The sequence below is a fragment of the Saccopteryx leptura genome, chromosome 1 (genome assembly GCF_036850995.1).
Source record: "Saccopteryx leptura isolate mSacLep1 chromosome 1, mSacLep1_pri_phased_curated, whole genome shotgun sequence".
NCBI lineage: Eukaryota > Metazoa > Chordata > Mammalia > Chiroptera > Emballonuridae > Saccopteryx > Saccopteryx leptura.
Window position 1 is genome coordinate 233,371,370 of NC_089503.1, and position 18,775 is coordinate 233,390,144.

An 18,775-nucleotide genomic window follows, 5' to 3' on the forward strand; every position below is an offset into this window, starting at 1 on the left:
AAAATAGGATGGGACCGCCTGACCTGTGGTGGTGCAGTGGATAAAGCGTCGACCTGGAACACTGAGGTCGCTGGTTCAAAACCCTGCACTTGTCTGGTCAAGGCACATATGGGAGTTGATGCTTCCTGCTCCTCCCCCCTTTCTCTCTCTCTCTCTCTCTCTCTCCTCTCTAAATTAAATAAATTGAAAAAAAGTTAAATAAATAAAAGAATATACTAGAATAGGACCTTGGTAAGGACGGAATGTACTTCCCCATGCATAAGATGCACCCTTTTTCTAAAAATTTGGGATCTAAAAACTGGGTGCATCTTATACAGTGGTTGTGGATTTTTTTACCTGCATTTCCCGCTTTTTCATGCTTGTTTTTGTGCTCTCATTGTTGAAGACAGTGATTCGTCATCAGACACAGATGAGGACAAACTAATAGACGGGATTTTTGATAGTGATGAGGAGTTGCATAAATTTTATGATCAATAAAACTTGAGTTCAATAACTTTATGTAATATATTTTTCCCCCAAATTTCAGGCCCCAAAATTAAGGTGCATCATATACATGGGAGCGTCTTATACCTGGGGAAATACAGTAGCTTAATTGTTTCAAAACACATTTCTAAAACTTTCACATTGGACACACATAATGAGCTGTACTACTTAAGTCTATTAAAAGCATTTTCCAAACTTGAATTCTAAGGATGAGAGTTCTGAATTGAAACATCCGCCTGTACTTCTGGAGGTATGGATAATGTCTCACTGTTATAATTATGAATAGAAAACTAAATGCATAGCAGTAGAGATGAAAATAATGCCACATATTAAAATAGCACTTTTTAAAACAGTGACTTTGTGTCCCTCGCTCCTCTTGTTCACTCAGGGAGGTACACAGAGCAGCAAGAAGAAGAAACTGAGTAATAACCAACTTGTCTTGGTGGCTACAGAGAGTTTTTTGGCAAAGCTATGATACAACCTAGAACAGGGGTCCCCAAACTACGGCCCGCGGGCCACATGCGCCCCCCTGAAGCCATTTATCTGGCCCCCACCGCAGTTCTGGAAGGGGCACCTCTTTCACTGGTAGTCAGTGAGAGGAGCACAGGATCCTGGAGCACTGTTTGTGGCAGCACCGCAAAGCATGGCGTCACTCACATACAGTACTACTTCCGGTGACGCAGGACGCACGCCTCACGGCTCTGGAAGCGCGTCATATCACTTGATATGGCTAGCAGTGACAAATATGGAACCAGACATTGACCATTTCATTAGCCAAAAGCAGGCCCATAGTTCCCAATGAAACACTGGTCAGTTTGTTGATTTAAATTTACTTGTTCTTTATTTTATTAATACTGTATTTGTTCCCGTTTTGTTTTTTTACTTTAAAATAAGATATGTGCAGTGTGCATAGGGATTTGTTCATAGTTTTTTTTATAGTCCGGCCCTCCAATGGTCTGAGGGACAGTGAACTGGCCCCCTCTGTAAAAAGTTTGGGGACCCCTGACCTAGAATTCCTGATTTTTCATTCTGATAAGTAATTTGATAGTAACTAAAAGTTAAAGTAGGAAAGATTTTTTTTTTTAAATGACATACATGGTCCTTTTAAACTTATGACTTTTTGGCATTCCACAGAAGATTAAAATCCTAGATTATGTTCTCAGCCTTGCTGAGGCCCAGGAGTTACCACACAGGTGCTGGCAGGTCTGGCACTCATATAGCGAGGACAGAGCTTCTGACAGTCACAAGACTACAGAGGGAGAGGGGAACAGAAGTGTCATACCTGGGGAAACGCCACAAACTCTTTTAAGGAGACTTGAAATGTCACGGGGAATTGACCAAATAAGGTTTGTTTGTTGGAGAGATAAAATGTGGTATAACCAGCAAAATGATTATCATAGACATTTTTTGTTTGAGGTACATGCAAAGAATTTCTATGAAGTAGAAATTAAGTCAAATGTGTTCCAGGTTAAAAAAAAAAAGAAAAAAAAACAATTTTAAGGACTCACACAAGGGGCATATAAAGGATGAACATCAAATTTTAATCTTGAACCTTTTCTCCAGTCTTCAAAGTATTAACATGGTAAATTGCAATTTTATCATTACCCTATCAATGTGTAACAAGCCATTGTTACAAAATCTCCACCTATTGTCTCCAAAATCCCAATAAAAAACCCATACATTATATCTAAGTGATCTAGTAACAGATGAAATTTTAACCAACTTCATACCAGGAAACTATTAACAGAGGTACTTCAATCACATAGCTTAAAATATGGAGAAAAGACAGGTAAAAAAATTATCTTAACCTGTAGTAGTCTTTTTCTTTTTAAAATTTTTATAAAATACACTAATTTCCCAAAATAAAGAATATTATGACACATTGGTGTCAACTGACACAGATGCCAGCTTTCTCTCCTAACTACAGTTCATTTCACCAAACCTTTATATATTACATGAATATCCAAGTAAAGTATTTTTTTAAAAAAATTCAACACACAGGAACATAATGTACAGTGTCTTATAAAAAAAAGGGTTAATTTAGGAATGATTTCATCTCAACCACAGAGTATATCTTTTTAAGACCATGAAACCTCTTGCTATTGCAGAAGACTTCAGTTCATGTTGCTATTTCCTGGTTGTAATTCTTCAAAGTCAGAACTGAAAAGGATTCTGTGTCTGTTCGTGAGAGAACCGCGGCAATGACTCCGCTCACCACCAGGCTGTCTCCCCTCCTCTTGGATTTTAGGACTACCCAGACCCACAACGGTGGCGGTGGCGGACGAGGCCAAGGACATCAAAGCACGGATATAAAAAGACGGGCTCAGCTGGATCCCGCCACAATTGTAAGGTGTGGGCACTCTCACTCCCACCACGCCTCCAAGGGCTGCCAGGGGACAGTGACAGCAGCAGCCTCTTGGCTCACCCTTCACATCCATTCACTGGGAGGACATAAAAGGGGCCGTTTTCACTAACGACCTGTGTCAGGGCTGATGGATACGTTAGCCGGGGATGGAAGGAGGGCACTCAGAAAAATTGGTCAGTTAGTGGCTCTAGGGCAGAGGGAAGAGTACTGTTTATTTTACAGCTCCTGCATCAGTCAATTCTGAGCGCAAACTCACCTCAACGGGAAATGGCAATGACATACACAGACCATGCACAGCGCAGAGGACCGTGAGAGTCCAGTAACACATGCAAATGGTGGGGAGAGACGCACGATGGATGAATGTAAACTCTTCACAGTGTTTCTGACAGCCTTGGACTGCAGCACAAGCGCATTACTGACCACCACTATCTCACAAATGCTTTACTGGGCCCTGGGCATGCGGACCCCTTAAGGTACAATGGGTAAATTACACTTCACAGCCATTCTCAGACAAGAGGACAACGTCAGATTTTCCAAGTCCCAGCCAACGAACTGAGCTGCTTCCCTTAGAAAACTAAATATATTTCTGAATACATTTTTTGTTCGTTCACGGGTTGTGCTTTACTCTTCTTTATCACTTCATCGGTTTCATTCCAGGAAAATTGAAAACCCACGAAATTAAACTGAGGACTAGGTCTGAAGGGTGATTCCTGACCACACCAGAAAGACAGGCCATCATCAACTTCTCTCTCCTCACGTTTCTGTCCCCCGACCCCAGGCCCTTATCAGTATCAACTCGGATGCATGTTTTCTGTTTCTTAAGGAGGAAAACCAAATGAGAGACTGACATTTCTGTCTTTAAAAAAACAACAAATAACACCGGTGTGGGGAGACGGGAGTTCATGTCAAAAAGAATCTCTTGCTCTCAACAGGAGAGAATCCAGCTTCTCCTTAGCTATCATTTCATAAATTAATAATTCCTTAAAACCATAACCCAAAGACTTGATCTGGTACAAGAAAAATTCAAGTTTAAAAAGCAAATAAATTAGTTAAGCCTTGTAAACAATTGTCCATTGTAGCTATATATCTTTAAAAGGGGGGGGGGGCGGGGTTTCCTCTGTATAATAAATCAGACAGTACAAGGCACACCTTACACATCAGCATCGAGTGCCATACACGCCTTCTTCACGCGGGTTGCTGGTCCGAATGTGCTGGGGGCACTGGGGTCGCACACTAAGCCTCTGTCCATCTCCTGACTATCTGGATGTCCATAAATGTGCTCTCTCCGTTACACTGCGTTGTGCTATTCTATTAAATGATACGATTTTAAGCCTTTTCAACGTCAGTCTGCTCAGATGTTTTCCACAAAGCTCCCCGGGAAAAGGCCAGTTTTCCCGTTACGTTGTAACGTGCCTTTGAACCAGCCATCCTCTCGCTTTTTGTGAACAAACACGATATCTCCTTCCTTAAGTTCAAGTTCGGCCTCACTCTGAGGAGGATAGGACACCACCACCCTGTGCCTGGAAAAGAGAGAGAGAGATTTTAGTGAAGGCCATGCGAAGTGGCACTAAATACAGCATACACAAACAGAACAGGAAGGAGCGTGTCTGTTCATCATGTTTGAAAAACAACTCGAAATACCACTATTCTCCGTTAAGTAGAGACTTGGCGCTAACAGCTTGGATAGACTCAGTAGGCCACTACTGACGACCCAGACTGGTGTAATTGAATGCCCTGTCCTTCTCTTTTCTCTAAGAAGAAAGGAGTGGGATTGTTTGGTGAGATTGGGGAGAGTAGCTGGGCAGGACGGTTCAGCCACCTTCAGGCCCTGTGGGCTTGGGCTCCGCCTCCCCTTCGAGCTGTAAGCACAGAGTGGCCAGGGGTCTGCCTTCTAGAGCAGGATCTGAAAGTCAGTCTCTCCATGTCCCTTACACTGGGCTTTGATGTGGACGAGGCAGCAAATCTCAGGAAGTTCATCTGCTTTCCATAGTCGATTCTCCCTCGGCCAGGTTTCCCTACGGTCTAGACATGGAGGGGAAGATTGTGGCCACAAAACCACAAATTCAATCCACCATCACCAGTAAGGAGGCTGACATTCTGACCTCCATTAGTGAGATAACTGTGTCTCTGTGGGTTCTCAACTCAGACAGCAGTTTTGAAAAGGTGTAATTATCACTGCGGAGCCCCACAAGCCCTGTGGGTTTAATGCTGTCTCTCCCATGTCCATGCTCCTTGGTCTCCTGCACAATGATGGCGAGCAGCCACAGAAGCCAGAGGGACGTGACCCGGTTAATGCTCTATATCCTTGTTTCCCCTTTCATTTTTCCAGCATTTTTATGCCTTCCCTTGCTTTTTCCTACCGAAGGGGAAGAAAGGTGGTGTACAGGGGTCAACTTCCAAGACCGCCCCGGTGAGCCTCACCCCCTAGTGTTCGTACTCTGTGTAGCCTCCTCCAATAACACCTCGTGATAAACTGTGTGATCAATAATATATTGTGGAAATGACAGGGTATGATTTTTGAGGCTAGGTCATCAAAGGCCTGTGGCTTCTATTTTACTTTCTCCTGGATCACGTGCTCTGGGAAAAATCAGCTGCTGCCATGTTGAGAAAATTCAGCATCCCTGTGGAGAAGACCACTTAGTGGGTAACTGAGGTCTCTTCCCCAAAAATCAAAACTAACTAGCCAGTGGTGAGATGAGTGAGCCACCCTGAGAGGAAATCCTCCGGCCTGATCAAGCCTCTGGTTGACTGCAGCTCAGGCTGGTATCTGGATTGTGACTCCAAGAAATATCCTAAACCAGAACCACCCAGATAAGCTGCTCCCAATATTCCAACCCACAGAGGATGGGAGTTGATAAATGCTTATCGGTTTTTGAAAAAGTATTTTTACCTATATTGATTTTCAGAGAGAGATAGAGGAAAGGGGGTGAGAGAAAGAAAGAGAAACATTGATTTGTTTTTCCACTTATCTACGCATTTATTGGCTGATTCTTGTATGTGCCCTCACTGGGGATCAAACCTGCAACCTTGGTGTATCAGGATGATGCTCTAACCAACTGTGCTACCTGGCCACAGCTAAATATTTTAACCACTAAATTTTGGGGGTAGTTTGTTACACGGCAGTAGATTACAGGGCCCACTTTTGACTGTAAATAAATAATGCTATGGCTTAAAACATGATGGTTAGAATGAATTCTATAGAACTGTTCCCAAACTTATAAAACCCATTAGAGAGCCTGGCCCTTTCAGAAGATTGATAGCTTCACCGATCTCCATCTCATAAAAAGCAGAATCCATTCTCATTAAGAAGGAACATAGCAAGAGTCTCAAGCTATCACTCTATTAACAGGGTATCTGTGCCATGGCCTAGTGGCTGCCCAAACAATCCCAGAGCTACTCCGGGTACAAAGACCAAAGGATCCTCCACGATCTGAAGCAGAAGCACAGCAAGGAGGCTGGCTTCTCCTTTCTAAAAAAGGTTCTGTTAATTCAAACATGAGTATTTATAGACAATAAGGCTTAGGGTTCAATCAAGCATGGCATGAAGGCAGAGGCATGGCATTGTGGGGGGAGCCCTGGCCGGGGGTCTGACACGGCTGTAAGGGTCGTTTGGAACAGATTAACTTTGGGCTAATTCCCTCAGCTCTCTTGGTCTCAGTTTCCTCATCTGTAGAATAGGATTGCAGTGAGTGAAACAGGTGTTATCATGTAATGCAGTGGGACTATAAGTGTGATGCTCACACAGTTCTCATCCCATTAGGCTCGTGGGGCTGAGGCCAAAGCAGGCAGGGTCTACTTTGAAGGAGGAGACCGGGCCAGTCGGTAGCTGGCCACCGCTCCCCAGGAAACAGCCTCGGAACACAACCCAAAGGAAAAGCGCCTGATGAGGAGATCTGACAAACTTTAGAAAGGCGTAGTCAAGAGTTTGGAATCCCTTCTCCGACATCTGTAAAAGCAAGACAATAACTTCATCTTGGACTTATCTGAAGGAAGGGATCCAGATGAGATTTCTCAAGTCTGTTGCCAACATGCTAAAAAGCCCTGTAAATAGTTGCCATTTGGGGAATGTTAAAATTTGAGCAAAGCTTTATAATTCTAGGGGGGGGGGGGGAACAAGGGACTCAGACCACATTCCGAAGGAGATGTCTGATGAAACGTGTTCCCCACCAGCTCTCTGTGAGCTGCCTGCAAGGGAAAATGAAATGAAAATAGTTCTTGAAAAACTTGAAGTGAATTAGATTAATATTTGCATTTTATGAAAGGCACTAAACCAATTTTGTCAAAGAGTTTTTATTTTTATTTTTTGAACGAGAACTGCTGCTGGGCTGAGAACATAATCTTCCTGCTACGTTCCCGGGGGAGCACGTGTTCACTGCTAAGTTATAAGCCTGGGGGGGGGGGGGAGGCGGGGGGGGGGGGGGCGGAACGAGAAACCATGTGCATAATGGAAACTGTGACACAGTCTCGATTGTATGAAGACTACCAGGTGCAGCAGTAACATAACAGACTCTACTTAGAAATCTTCCAGCTCCGATTCTGGCCTGGAGCCTTGTGAGGTAGTTTGCGTATAGATTTCTAATCCGAACTCTTGAAGCCAAACACTGGGCACACTGGCCAGCTATCTCAGGCACAGAAAGGGCTGGCCAAGTAGAATGTTTACCGACTAACAAACAGATACGAGGCACCGCTGCAGGGGCCCTTCCCATCTGCTGCTGCTCCCTCTGCCTCGCTCAGATTGTGCCTGTCTTTATCTGAATGGGGCTTTTGGGAAGTTCTAGACCTCGGGAGTCAGAAATACCTCTCCCATGACCTCCATGGGACCTGCCGATCCAACCTTCAAAATCCATTCCTCCTCACTGTCATTGCCACCATCATTTGTGGATGAACTCATCACCTCCCCCCTGGTCAGGTCATCTACCTCTCAGTCCTGCCTCGAATCTCTTCCGGTCCTCACTCCATTCTACACCGAGCACATTCCTTTTCTTAAGCAGCAACTCTCTTCGTGACTCCCTGCTGCTCAAAAATCGTGACCAGTTTCTCAGTGCCTGTGAGTAAGGCTCATTAACCCTCAGGTTGGTACATAAGTGCTCAAAGATCTGGCCTCAGTCTCTCTTTAGAGTTATAGTTACTGTTATCTCCGAGAAGGTACCAAACCCTTTTCTCCACCTGCACGTGTCCTCCAAATACGGCCTTTTCTCCCTCTGCTCCGTAACCTGGCACAGGCGGGCCCTGCCCCTGGAAACGCCCTTTGATAATCTCTGCCCATCCACTCCATCAACCTCTCAAAGCCTCGCCCCGTTCTCCCCTGTGAACACTTCCCCAGCCGCCATGCTGGAGGGGACTTCAGGCTCCCCGGCCCCCAGAGGCCTCACGTGCACGTGTACGGTGCCCAGCCCAGTCCATGCTGCACTGCCACCACCTGCGTGCCCTCTCACTCTCCCAGACTAAGGCGCTTGAGGGGCAAGACGATGGCAAACCACTGATACACCTCATACCACCTATCACAGCACATACAACCACTCTTTCTTCTGTAAGCGAGAGAGAAAGAGACAGGGACAGACAGAAAGGGGGAGAGAGGAGAAGCATCAATTCTTCATTGCGGCTCCTTAGTTGTTCACTGATTGCTTTCTCATACGTGCCTTGACCGGGGGGCTCCAGTCGAGCCAGTGACCCCTTGCTCAAGCCAGCAACCTTGGGCTCAAGCCAGTGACCATGGGGTCATGTGTATGATCCCACACTCAAGCCAGCAAGCCTGCACTCAAGCTGGTTAGCCCGTGCTCAAGCTGGCGACCTTGGGGTCTCGAACCTGGGTCCTCAGCATCCCAGGCCAACAGTCTATCCACTGTGCCAACACCTGGTCAGGGTGCAACCATTCTTAATAAGCACATTCAGTGACTAAAAGAAAAAGCCTAACGAGATAGTAAAACTATTTTTAAAAACGTACAAAGCTCCTTAAAAGAGAATGAAATTCTGACAAATATTAAACTATGGATGAACCCTGAAACATTATGCTAAGTGAAATATGCCACACATAAAAGGATAATATCACACAATCTCACGTATACTGAGAATAGTCAAGGTGGTGGAGACAGAAAGTTGAAGAGTAGCTGAGGGGTGGGGGAGGGACTAGCGAGTTATTGTTTAATGGGTGCAGTTTCAGTCTGAGCTGATGGAAGATTTCTAGAAATGGATAGTGATGGTGGCTACACAACAACGTGCACGTGCTTAATGCCACTGAATCTGAAATGGAAAAAACCGATATATTTTATACATATATATTTGTACCACAATTTTAAAAATAAAATGAATAAGTGAAAAATGAAATGAATGGAAAGATTAGAGAAGAAGAAAAAGTAGAAGCATCTCAGACTGAGTGGTAAGTTGGTTTTTGGGAGGCGGCTCCCGCTCCCTTAAAGCCGAGCACCTGGGAGGCAGTGTGGGCGCACAGTGTGGTCTGGTGACCATTGGGCCCTCACTCAGTTTTTGGTGCTCCTTACCAGGGTGGAATTGAGACACAGGAGCTTGCTATGTGAGGAAGCTCCACTGCCTTCCTCTTCCTGGTCTGGGCTATGGTATTCTACGCTTTCATCTGAACAGGCATTCGCAAGCCTTTATTAGTATACATTTTCTATTTCCTTTATCTTCTGGCCTCTCTGGCATTCTCTGTAGCTGATACATTTTAGTTTCTAATCGCTCCTGGTATAGCCCAAATTGGACCCCCAGTGGCTCAGGGGGGACATTTTTTTATTATAATATTTAAGATTTTTTTATTATTATTAAATTTAATGCAGTGACATTGATAAATCAGGGTGCATATGTTGAGAGAAAACTTCTCCAGATTATTTTGACATTTGATTATACTGCATACCCCTCGCCCAAAGTCAAACTGTCTTCCGTCACCTTCTATCTGGTTTTCTTTGTGCCCCTGCCCTCCCCCCACCCCCTCTCTCTCCTTCCTCGCCCCCCCCATGCCTCCCCCATTACCATCACATTCTTGTCCATGTCTCTGAGTCTCATTTTTATGTTTGGGGGGGGCATTTTGCCCACCCCCCTGCTCTGGGTGGGCAACCTTGTACAGCACTTTGCTAGTTGCTACAATCTCATAGCTTGTATTAGATACAATCTCATAGACTGTATTAGATACAATCTAATAGCCAATTAAGTATTTCACTGGCAAAACTATACTAGCTCTCTTTGCAGTCTGCTTGAAGTCCAAGCAAATGATGTCCGTTGCATCACCCAGTGAGTTCACTGTCACTGACTCAAATTAATCATGCAGGTTAAGCCGACTACCTCTCTGTAAATCTATCTCTATCCAATTTGTATGTTTCCAAGTGTTCTAGCTTAATCCCCGATCATAGGTTCTTTTCTAATTTAGGGGATGGGTTTATAGGTATGTAATTTTCGGTTTAATTCCTAAACTTACAAAGGCACACAGGGATGACTTGCCGTGTCTCCTTAAGCCCTTTATCTATATGTTTTTCAGCAGAAGACAAAAAAGCTGTCATGGATAGTTTCTTTTATTTGCCATCCCTTCTGAGATATTTTATTGCTACATTCTATTTGCACTTGCCTGATTATTTTTTCCCTCAATCCCTCTAAAACAGAGCCTAAAGTATTTGTTCTATTATTTTTTGCTGTCATCAATTATACATTTGCTGCCTCCAGGACACAGAGTTATTTCTTGCTTGTTCTCTTCAGTCTCTCTGACAAACACAAAAGAATCCTCTTATTCCTCAGAGAATCCCCTCGGCTGACACCAACAGCTGTCAACACACCTCAAGGTTCATCCTTCCTTATTGCGGGATCGTCCTACGTCGTTCTGTCAGGGGAAGGCTTCTTTCCGGTGACAGCGCTGGCAGCCTCGTCACATTCTTTCCCTTTAGATTTATGGGGCCGGGTCATGGTTGGAGAAGAAATTTTATGCTTGTTCTCACTCTAATCTGCAGAGGAATCCTGTCTCATACTGAACCAGTACTATACCCTGGAAAACAGTTCTAGGAAATTCTATCAGTAAAAATCCCGCCAAAGGCATTCTGCACTTGTGCCAGGGCGGGAGTGGTTGATATTGAGCTTGTGAATCAAGACCCTGAAATGCTTTCTGAAGCCATACTGATGAAAAAGTTAATTGGTTCCCTCATTTTTAGCATGAAATACTTTTTATTCTGTTGAAAGTTTTGAAATATCCAAATGATAGAGTTGGTAGCTTTCTATGAACCAAAAAAAAAAAACACACAAAAAAAACTCCCATAAAAACAAACAAACAAAAACAAAAAAAAAAACTTTCCCAGTGAATAACAGGATGTTTTCCCTTACTACTTGTCTCCATTTTTCCTAATGCTTTTATAGCTGGGCAGACCTACGACTCCAAGCGAAATAAACACGATCGCCATCACTGCATGAAGGCAGAGGGGCTATGAAACGTGGTCGGGCTGGCTGTTAAATTTACTAGTCCATTGAGCCTGTGGATTATAAAAATATAAATCTGGGCAGAAATCTTCTCCAAAGACCCCTTTCCTATTTATAAAATGGAAATGGTTATATAAAACACATGCCAGAGAACTCCAGAGTGCCCGTGCCCATCCGTCCCATCATTAACGTCTCCACGCCCCCGGCCTGATGGGCAGCCCGTGCTCTCTGGACCACTGTCACCTGTCTGTCCTCCTTCCCATACGCAATGACCGACAGGAGCCTGCTGTTAGAAATGAGCTCCTCTAGGAGGAAGGGCCTGGAATGCAGGAGCCATGGAGACAGAGGACATCTGGCAACTGAAAAGGCACACACAATGGGGGCGGGTGAGCAGTGCCCGGCCAGGGCTTAGGGAGAGTCCGGGCCAAGTGAATGAGTGCTTGGAATGGTCACATAAACACCACAAATGACAGGGAGAAGACGAGAGCCACTCGGGGCATGCTGGAAAATACAGCAGCTCAATGCCCGGCGGTGGGGAGCGGAGGAGCCTCTGTGACCAAAAGAAAGTAAGCGACTCCCTGGACTCCCTCCAGGGACAGAGGCTCCGTCCCTGGAAAGCAGAGTGATGCTGCAGGAGGAAAAGAGGGACTCTCAGAGTGAAGGATGGCATGAATTCAGGACACAATGTCAAAGCTTTACGAAGAGCACAACAGATGAGAGACAGGCTGATTTTATTGGTGGGGGAAGAACTCTTTGGAAGGTAATATTTCATTTCAAGACTGGTTTTATAAGGATTAGAATTCCAGAAAATGATCTCACCTTACTATAAAGATTTGCACTAAAATTGTATACTTTGTACTTTAATAGGTTATTTGAAGTTTATTCTTTTCCAGTTTATATTTGGGTAAAAAATAATAATAATAATATGCCTAAAAATATATGAACAAAGGCCTCAGATTTTGATGGGGTATGAATGTTCATGTGAACTACTGAGTTAAAGTGAATTGGAGTCATTTTAAAGTACAGCACTTTATAGCAAGATTCCAAGTCCATAAAGGGAAATGCCCCCTAAAAGCAACACCTCCACCAATGAGAAGTCTGCTTGATTCATGAAATGCAGGTACAGAGGGCCTAACGCTTATAGAAACGATGAAACAGATGACACTGTTTGAAACAAATGTTTATACATTTATGCGTTATGTGAAACCAGTCCACTATTTTTAGTGTATTTGATGTTTTCCGGGGGAACCCATAGTGCTTCATTTTTAATTCATAGGAGCCTAGCAGATATTTGTCTTACTAAATATATGTTGTTCCCCAGTGCACTCTTAGACCCCCAGTGACTGTGTCAAACAGAACCGCTCACATCTGTAACCCCTGTTCAAGGCCAGAATCACTGGAACAGGGCTCACTGCTCTGAGTGGTAACCGAACCAAGTCACCCGGCCAGTTCCCCGGTGACAGGTCTCTGAGAACTGAGCCACACTCTTCCGGCTCAGGAAGAAGAAAAAGAGAATCCTCTTTGGCGGAATTCTCCAGCTGCTTTATGAGTAGCAGGTACCAGTAAAAAAGGCCAAGGATGAAACACGGGAGCAACTGCTGGTGACAGAAGAGAAGCCAGAAGGAGGAACTGATACGAAAGGGTTTCCAGCGGTGGCCGGCCTTCATCCCGACACAACTCTGCAGTGGCTGTCTGCAGCAAACACACAAAAAGAGGGCTGGAGACCTAACCCCGGGTAAGATACACGGGAGGGAAAAGCCCGGGCCAGAGTATGTCCTGGCGCGTGGTAAAAGGCCCATGCTTGGTTGTTATTACACAGTCAGCTCAAAAAAAAACAAACAAACAAAAAAAAAAAAACTTAGGAGAATGTGGGAAAATATCTTGAATAGCAGAATCCATATTCCAGGATAAAGCTGGCCACGCATGTCTTAGTACTGGAGAAAAACATGGAACTCACCTTTCACAAACAACAGGCCTGGACTCGTTGATGACAGAGCCCAGGGAGGAGCACGGCTGGCGCGGAGGTGGAGCGATGGGTACAGCAGAGTCCAGAGAGCTGGTCTTGCGGTGAAGGACATCCTGGGCCAGAGCGGCTCCTCCAGCCACTGCCGAGGCCGGGCCGTCCCCGTCCGCGGGGCAGGATCCGGCCCTGCCGTGGGCGCCCCCTAGCGGCAGCTCGGGACCTACCGCTCCCTGCAGAGGCAACTCGCCGCCGCCCAGCTCCACTTCCAGGGTGGGTGAGGCCGGCGGGGAGACTCGGGGCTTGCGTTTGGTGGAGGCGCCGGAGAGCAACTTCAACAAACCCTTTCTCTCTTTCTAGAAAAAACAAATACGTTAGCTGAAGACGGACAGTACAGTTATGTTGTAATCTACCAGGCACTCCAGTTTCAGTTTGGGGTTTGATCTTTTAAAGTGGTTTCTGTGGGCATTTGGTTACCCGTGATCGACCTGTCAGTTCTGTGTGGTATGAGCCCAACCGTTTGCTGCTCTTCCTTCTCCCTTTCTGCCTGCATGTAATTGCTTGTTTGGGGCATCACTACCTTCTACCGAGGTAGACTAAGCAGATAAAAACGATGTAAAACAAACAAAAAAACTCACCAATTCATATCTCAGGCTTGGTGAAGGTAGAAGCAGACATTTTAGGACAAAATGGAAATCTCATATCAGGGATTTAATTTCCTGAAATGTTGCCTATCCCATCTGTGGTTCTTGTATGCCGAGTTAAACATAAACCTAATACCATTTTACTCTCTATCCACAGACTTGACATCTTCTATTTGTAGGCAGTGATGTCTTGATCACAGTTAAGGGCTCAACTAGTTCTCACATGCCACCTTTATAAAATTTAACAAGCCAAAAATAACAGATGTCAAATCATTTCTATTGTGCAAGTACCTCCCTGTTTAGAAAGCCAAAAACAACTCTACAAAAATTTTAAAGCTCCCGTATAATCAAAACCATTGTACGTCTCACTGTGCAAGCAAACATACAATTAAGAATTTTCCCAGCACTATCACTCCACAGAAGCCGTCTCTTGAAGCTTTGTCTCTTTTGACATGTTTGTTCTTTGCTCCTCTTGGAAAACCAGATCTAGAGCTAGTGCCCCTTCATTCCCGAACCCTACACGTCAATATTCTTTCTGATGACCAAGCATAACAGCTATCATCATTTTACGGCGTTTTACTAAGATGTCACCTGTATCACAAAGTCCTCTGAATGGAAACATGGCTTGAAGAAAAAAACGTGTCATAGAGAAACAGTTCCTGAGAAAACTCCAGAAGCCAATTGGAATTATTATGGTCCACTAATAGAAAAACAGAATTACGAGGGGCCCACACAGAGATAAACACTGAGGAATTTTTCTTGAGAATATGAGTTAGTTCATACTCAGTAGAAATCCCTTGGGGAAAAGAGTCTGACTGCATAATAACACAGTCCCATTAGACACCAAATAGCAGGGGAAAAGGAAGAGACAGAAGTAACTGTTTATCACACAATGAAAAGGCATCTGGAGAGATGGCACCCCAAGCCCCACTTACCTAATGCGGCTCGCAGTATGTGCTAATGCCTGGGTTAGACTAGGGGTGTGGGGGGGCGGCAGAAAGTGGGGAGTGCTGTCATTTCTGCACGTGCTCAACTCAAGCTGCCGACAGGAGGAGCCAAGCAGTCAACTGTGTACCCCCTACCTCCCCACTCCAGCCCAAGGAAGATTCTTTTGCATTTTTCTTTATGGCCTGGCCTCAACGTACCTTGCTAGCCATTGCTTCATTTATCTAACTTCACATTTGCCAATAGGTTAGTAGATGCGTTCCAATAAATAACCCTATAAAGTTGGACTACCTGCTTGAGAGCAGTGCCTGGACCCCATATCCCTCTGTACCACACACCCTGGCACTTCCTGAGCTGGCACCTCCTGAGCTGAGATGCCAAGACTAGAAGAAGATGAGGCAGGTGGGAGGAGGGGAAAATACTTAGCTCACTGCCCCCCCAGCTAAAGAACGGAAGCCTGACCAGGTGCTGGTGCAGTGGACAGAGCACTGACCTGGGATGCTGAGGACCCAGGTTTGAAACCCTGAAGTTACCGGCTTGAGCATGGGCTCATTCCTCATTTGGTTTGAGCTCAGGCTCACGAGCTTGAGCACAGGGTCGCTGGCTTGAGCCCAGGGTCACTGGCTCATCTGGAGGACACCAGTCAAGGCACATATGAGAAAGCAACTAAGGTGCTGCAACAACAAGTTAATGCTTCTCATCTCTCTCCCTTCCTGTCTGTCCCCGCCTGTCCCTCAGTCTCTCTACTCTCTCGCGTGCTTAAAAAAAAAAAAAAGAAAAAACGGAGGGGATATTCTGGATTTTCCAGTGGTGATAAAGCTTTTCCTCTACACAGTGGCCAATGAAGAGGCCTGAGTGACAAAACACCGGCCAGAGCTGCGGCCACACTTCTTTACAGGAGCCCGAAGTGTGGGGGATGGGCAGGGAGCCAGGAACGAGGGTGTGCAAAGGCTCAGACATCCAAAGCGGCAGTCAGCCCAGCTCCCAGCTCCTTCTGCCATGATGTAAGAAAGCACTCTCTAATCCCTGGACCCCCACGGAGCCACTAAGAACATCAAATCCATCGATAAATTACAATCCCAGCAAGCCACAGCTAAAGATGTTTCTTAAAAGCTCAGTGCGGGCACTCCAAAAACTATCAGTTAACTGAATGGCGCTTGGGGAATGGCCGCTAAAGTGATTAAGAAGAAAGATGACTTGGTTCATCTAAAATGATTAAACACATTAAATACAGATTGCTTTAATGACTTCTAGGGGATGTGTTATCATCAGCAGCAGAAGCGACGACCCACGGAGCAGAAGGCAGAGGGTGAGGTGTTGTCACGGGGTGTGCAGGGAGGGCCTGGGGGTGTGGCCATGTAGAAGATGCTGCCCTCTTCCCAAGGAGCTATACTTTTCCTATCCTATTCGAAGGTTTTCTACATTAGCAGAACAATGTGCCACATGAGAGACATTATTTTGCAAATTCAGACACTTCTCATCTAAGGGCACCTTTGCTTTTTCAAAATCCAATGGCAGACATAAAAACTATAGAGAAATTAACTAAAACTACACTTCTCAGCAAAGCAATTTTTTAGGTATAATGTGAGCATGCATGAAATGGGGGGGGGGGGTATATCTTTTAACATAAACCTTAATAATTTCTCTCGTGGGTATCCCAAGAAATTATTCTTAGATGAAATAATGATCTTATAGTCATAATTTTCTCTTCAGAAGATTTGATGATTTAAAACTGCGTATCAGACAAAAAAAAAAGAAAGAACTATTTGCATCAGAATATAGTCACCAGGTATAAGAGTAATTTTTACACATAGAAGTAATTTCTGAACATCAACGTAATAACTATCTATTAATCACATTATACAGAATGAGTACAATATGGGAAACATCAAGTCAGAGAGACTTCCTAAACTAAAATGAACTTCATAAGAGCAACAGCCAATTAACCGCATTCTACCCGACTCCTCCCCTTATTCCTCTCCTTGTCCTCGGATGAACAGAGAAAGTAGCAAAAGATAAACGTCTTCCAGCCATTGGTCATCAAACAAAAATTTACCCAGTCAGGCTCCCAATAACCAGAGTCACTGTTCTTAGGTAAGGAAAAACTTAATATATGTCATTGTCTAATAATGATAATCACTCATTCTTTCAACAAATATGTATTGAGTGTCATATATGAACCAACAACGTGCTGAGCTCTGGGAACACAACAATGAGCAGGATGCCAGCCGTTCACGTTCCCTGGCATAGACACCCACAAGGCTGCAGAACAGGTGCTCTGCAGACAAGTAAAGTAGGGCGAGGGGAGAGAGGATGACCAGGGGGTGCTGGCTCGGGGCAGGGGGGGCGGCAGGAGAGCATTTTCTAAAGAAGTGCATAGAGAAAGGGAAAGGCCATGTGAAATTCTAGAGATGGTTCAATACCGCTAGATTCAAGAATCTTATTAAACACATTTATAAAGACTGCCACATTTGTTCCTCACACCTACCTGATGAGCTAGGCATCATTGCCTAAACCTCTCTAAGTCTGCCTAAAATCACAGCACTAGTAAGGGCTGATACTGAAGTGAAGCCCCACTCTTCGGTGAGTTCAGCACAGGCAATATCTCTAGAAGCACATCGCCTCTGTGCAGTGGTTAAGAACAGACACATTCACCTGTCATCACAAAGTCACCTGGAGCTGCACTGTGTGCAGATCTGCGCTGCCCAGAGCTAGCCTGCATCCCAGCTGTCAGCAGGAACCATGACTCCAACCACTAACAGGAAGTGTGGGCTTCTCCTTAAGAGAATGATCCGGTGAAGCTCACAGACCATCTTGTTTTTGACAGTGAAATAAAAACGGGAACAAGGGAGATTGCGTGAGCAAAGAAAGTGATCAGTAGGGACTTCAGGTCATGTATTCAGAATAGAAGAAAATGGGCATTTAAAAACTACAGGGACCCTCTCCTTAAGAAAACCAAGAATAATAGCAAAGGTCCTCATACATGAGCGGGTTGATTAAAGAAAACCTGTGGTTTGTTGCTGAAGGGAGAGAGTCATCAGAAATTTGGAGTGAGGGGTTTGAGGTACTAAATGTCCACCCCTGGCAGAAATGCTATCTTTCAGGAACACAGCCAGGATATGGCAGAGGGCATGGTGCCCAATGCCCACTCCTGCTAATGCCTCTGGGAATGAAGGACAGTGTCAGAGAGTGCTGAAGGGCCTCCCGACTAGGAAGGTAGGGGTAGGAAATGGACGCACATGAGGGAGAGGGGACACAGGAGAGGTGATTTCTTCTTTTTCTGCTGTGAGGGTAAGACAAATTAATTAAAGCATTAGCGATTTAATTAGAGGCCATTCGACTAAGGTGCTTCTAATGCCTTAGCAGCCTACAATAGCAAACCAAAACCTAATCCTGTAAACGCCTCATGGTTAAGAAATCAAAACCTACGGACAACCAATCAAAACGGCGAACTAGCCTTTCCCAAATAAGGCAACTGCTAAAGCTATAGCCAATCAAATATCCCCTGCCTTGCTTCTTGCCCTCTATAGAAGTCTTGTCCCTGATACCTGCTGGTAGAGCACCCAGACCACTTCTAGTTTGGTGCTGCCTGATTTTAATAGGTATCTGTTCAACTGAACTCTTAAAATTTTGAACATGCCCCAGTTTATCTTTTAACAGAATTTAGAGACTATACGAACAGCTAATCACATAACTGGCCCTTAAGAAAAAGACTTTATTGCCCTGGCCAGTTGGCTTAGCGGTAAAGCATTGGCCTGGCATGTGGAAGTCCTGGGTTCGATTCCTGGCCAGGGCACACAGGAGAAGCGCCCATCTGCTTCTCCACCCCTCCCCCTCTCCTTCCTCTCTGTCTCTCTCTTCCCCTCCCGCAGCCGAGGCTCCATTGGAGCAAAGTTGGCCCCGGCGCTGAGGATAGCTCCATGGCCTCCGCCTCAGGTGCTTGAATGGCTCCGGCCGCAATGGAGCAAT

The 18,775-nt window shown here is 45.0% G+C and overlaps 1 protein-coding gene across 1 annotated transcript in view; it reads right to left on the reverse strand.

Moving 5' to 3' along the window:
* Positions 1-2,005: 2,005 nt before the first annotated feature.
* The window catches only part of SH3RF1 (SH3 domain containing ring finger 1), a 176,935-nt gene continuing 160,165 nt past the window's right edge, over positions 2,006-18,775 (reverse strand). Inside the window, exons 11-12 of the mRNA XM_066387869.1 lie at positions 13,215-13,573; positions 2,006-4,368 (exon numbers count right to left, since the gene is read on the reverse strand). Coding sequence (XP_066243966.1) covers positions 4,200-4,368; positions 13,215-13,573 — 528 coding nt within the window. The 3' untranslated portion in view covers positions 2,006-4,199. The remainder of the gene's footprint in view (positions 4,369-13,214; positions 13,574-18,775) is intronic.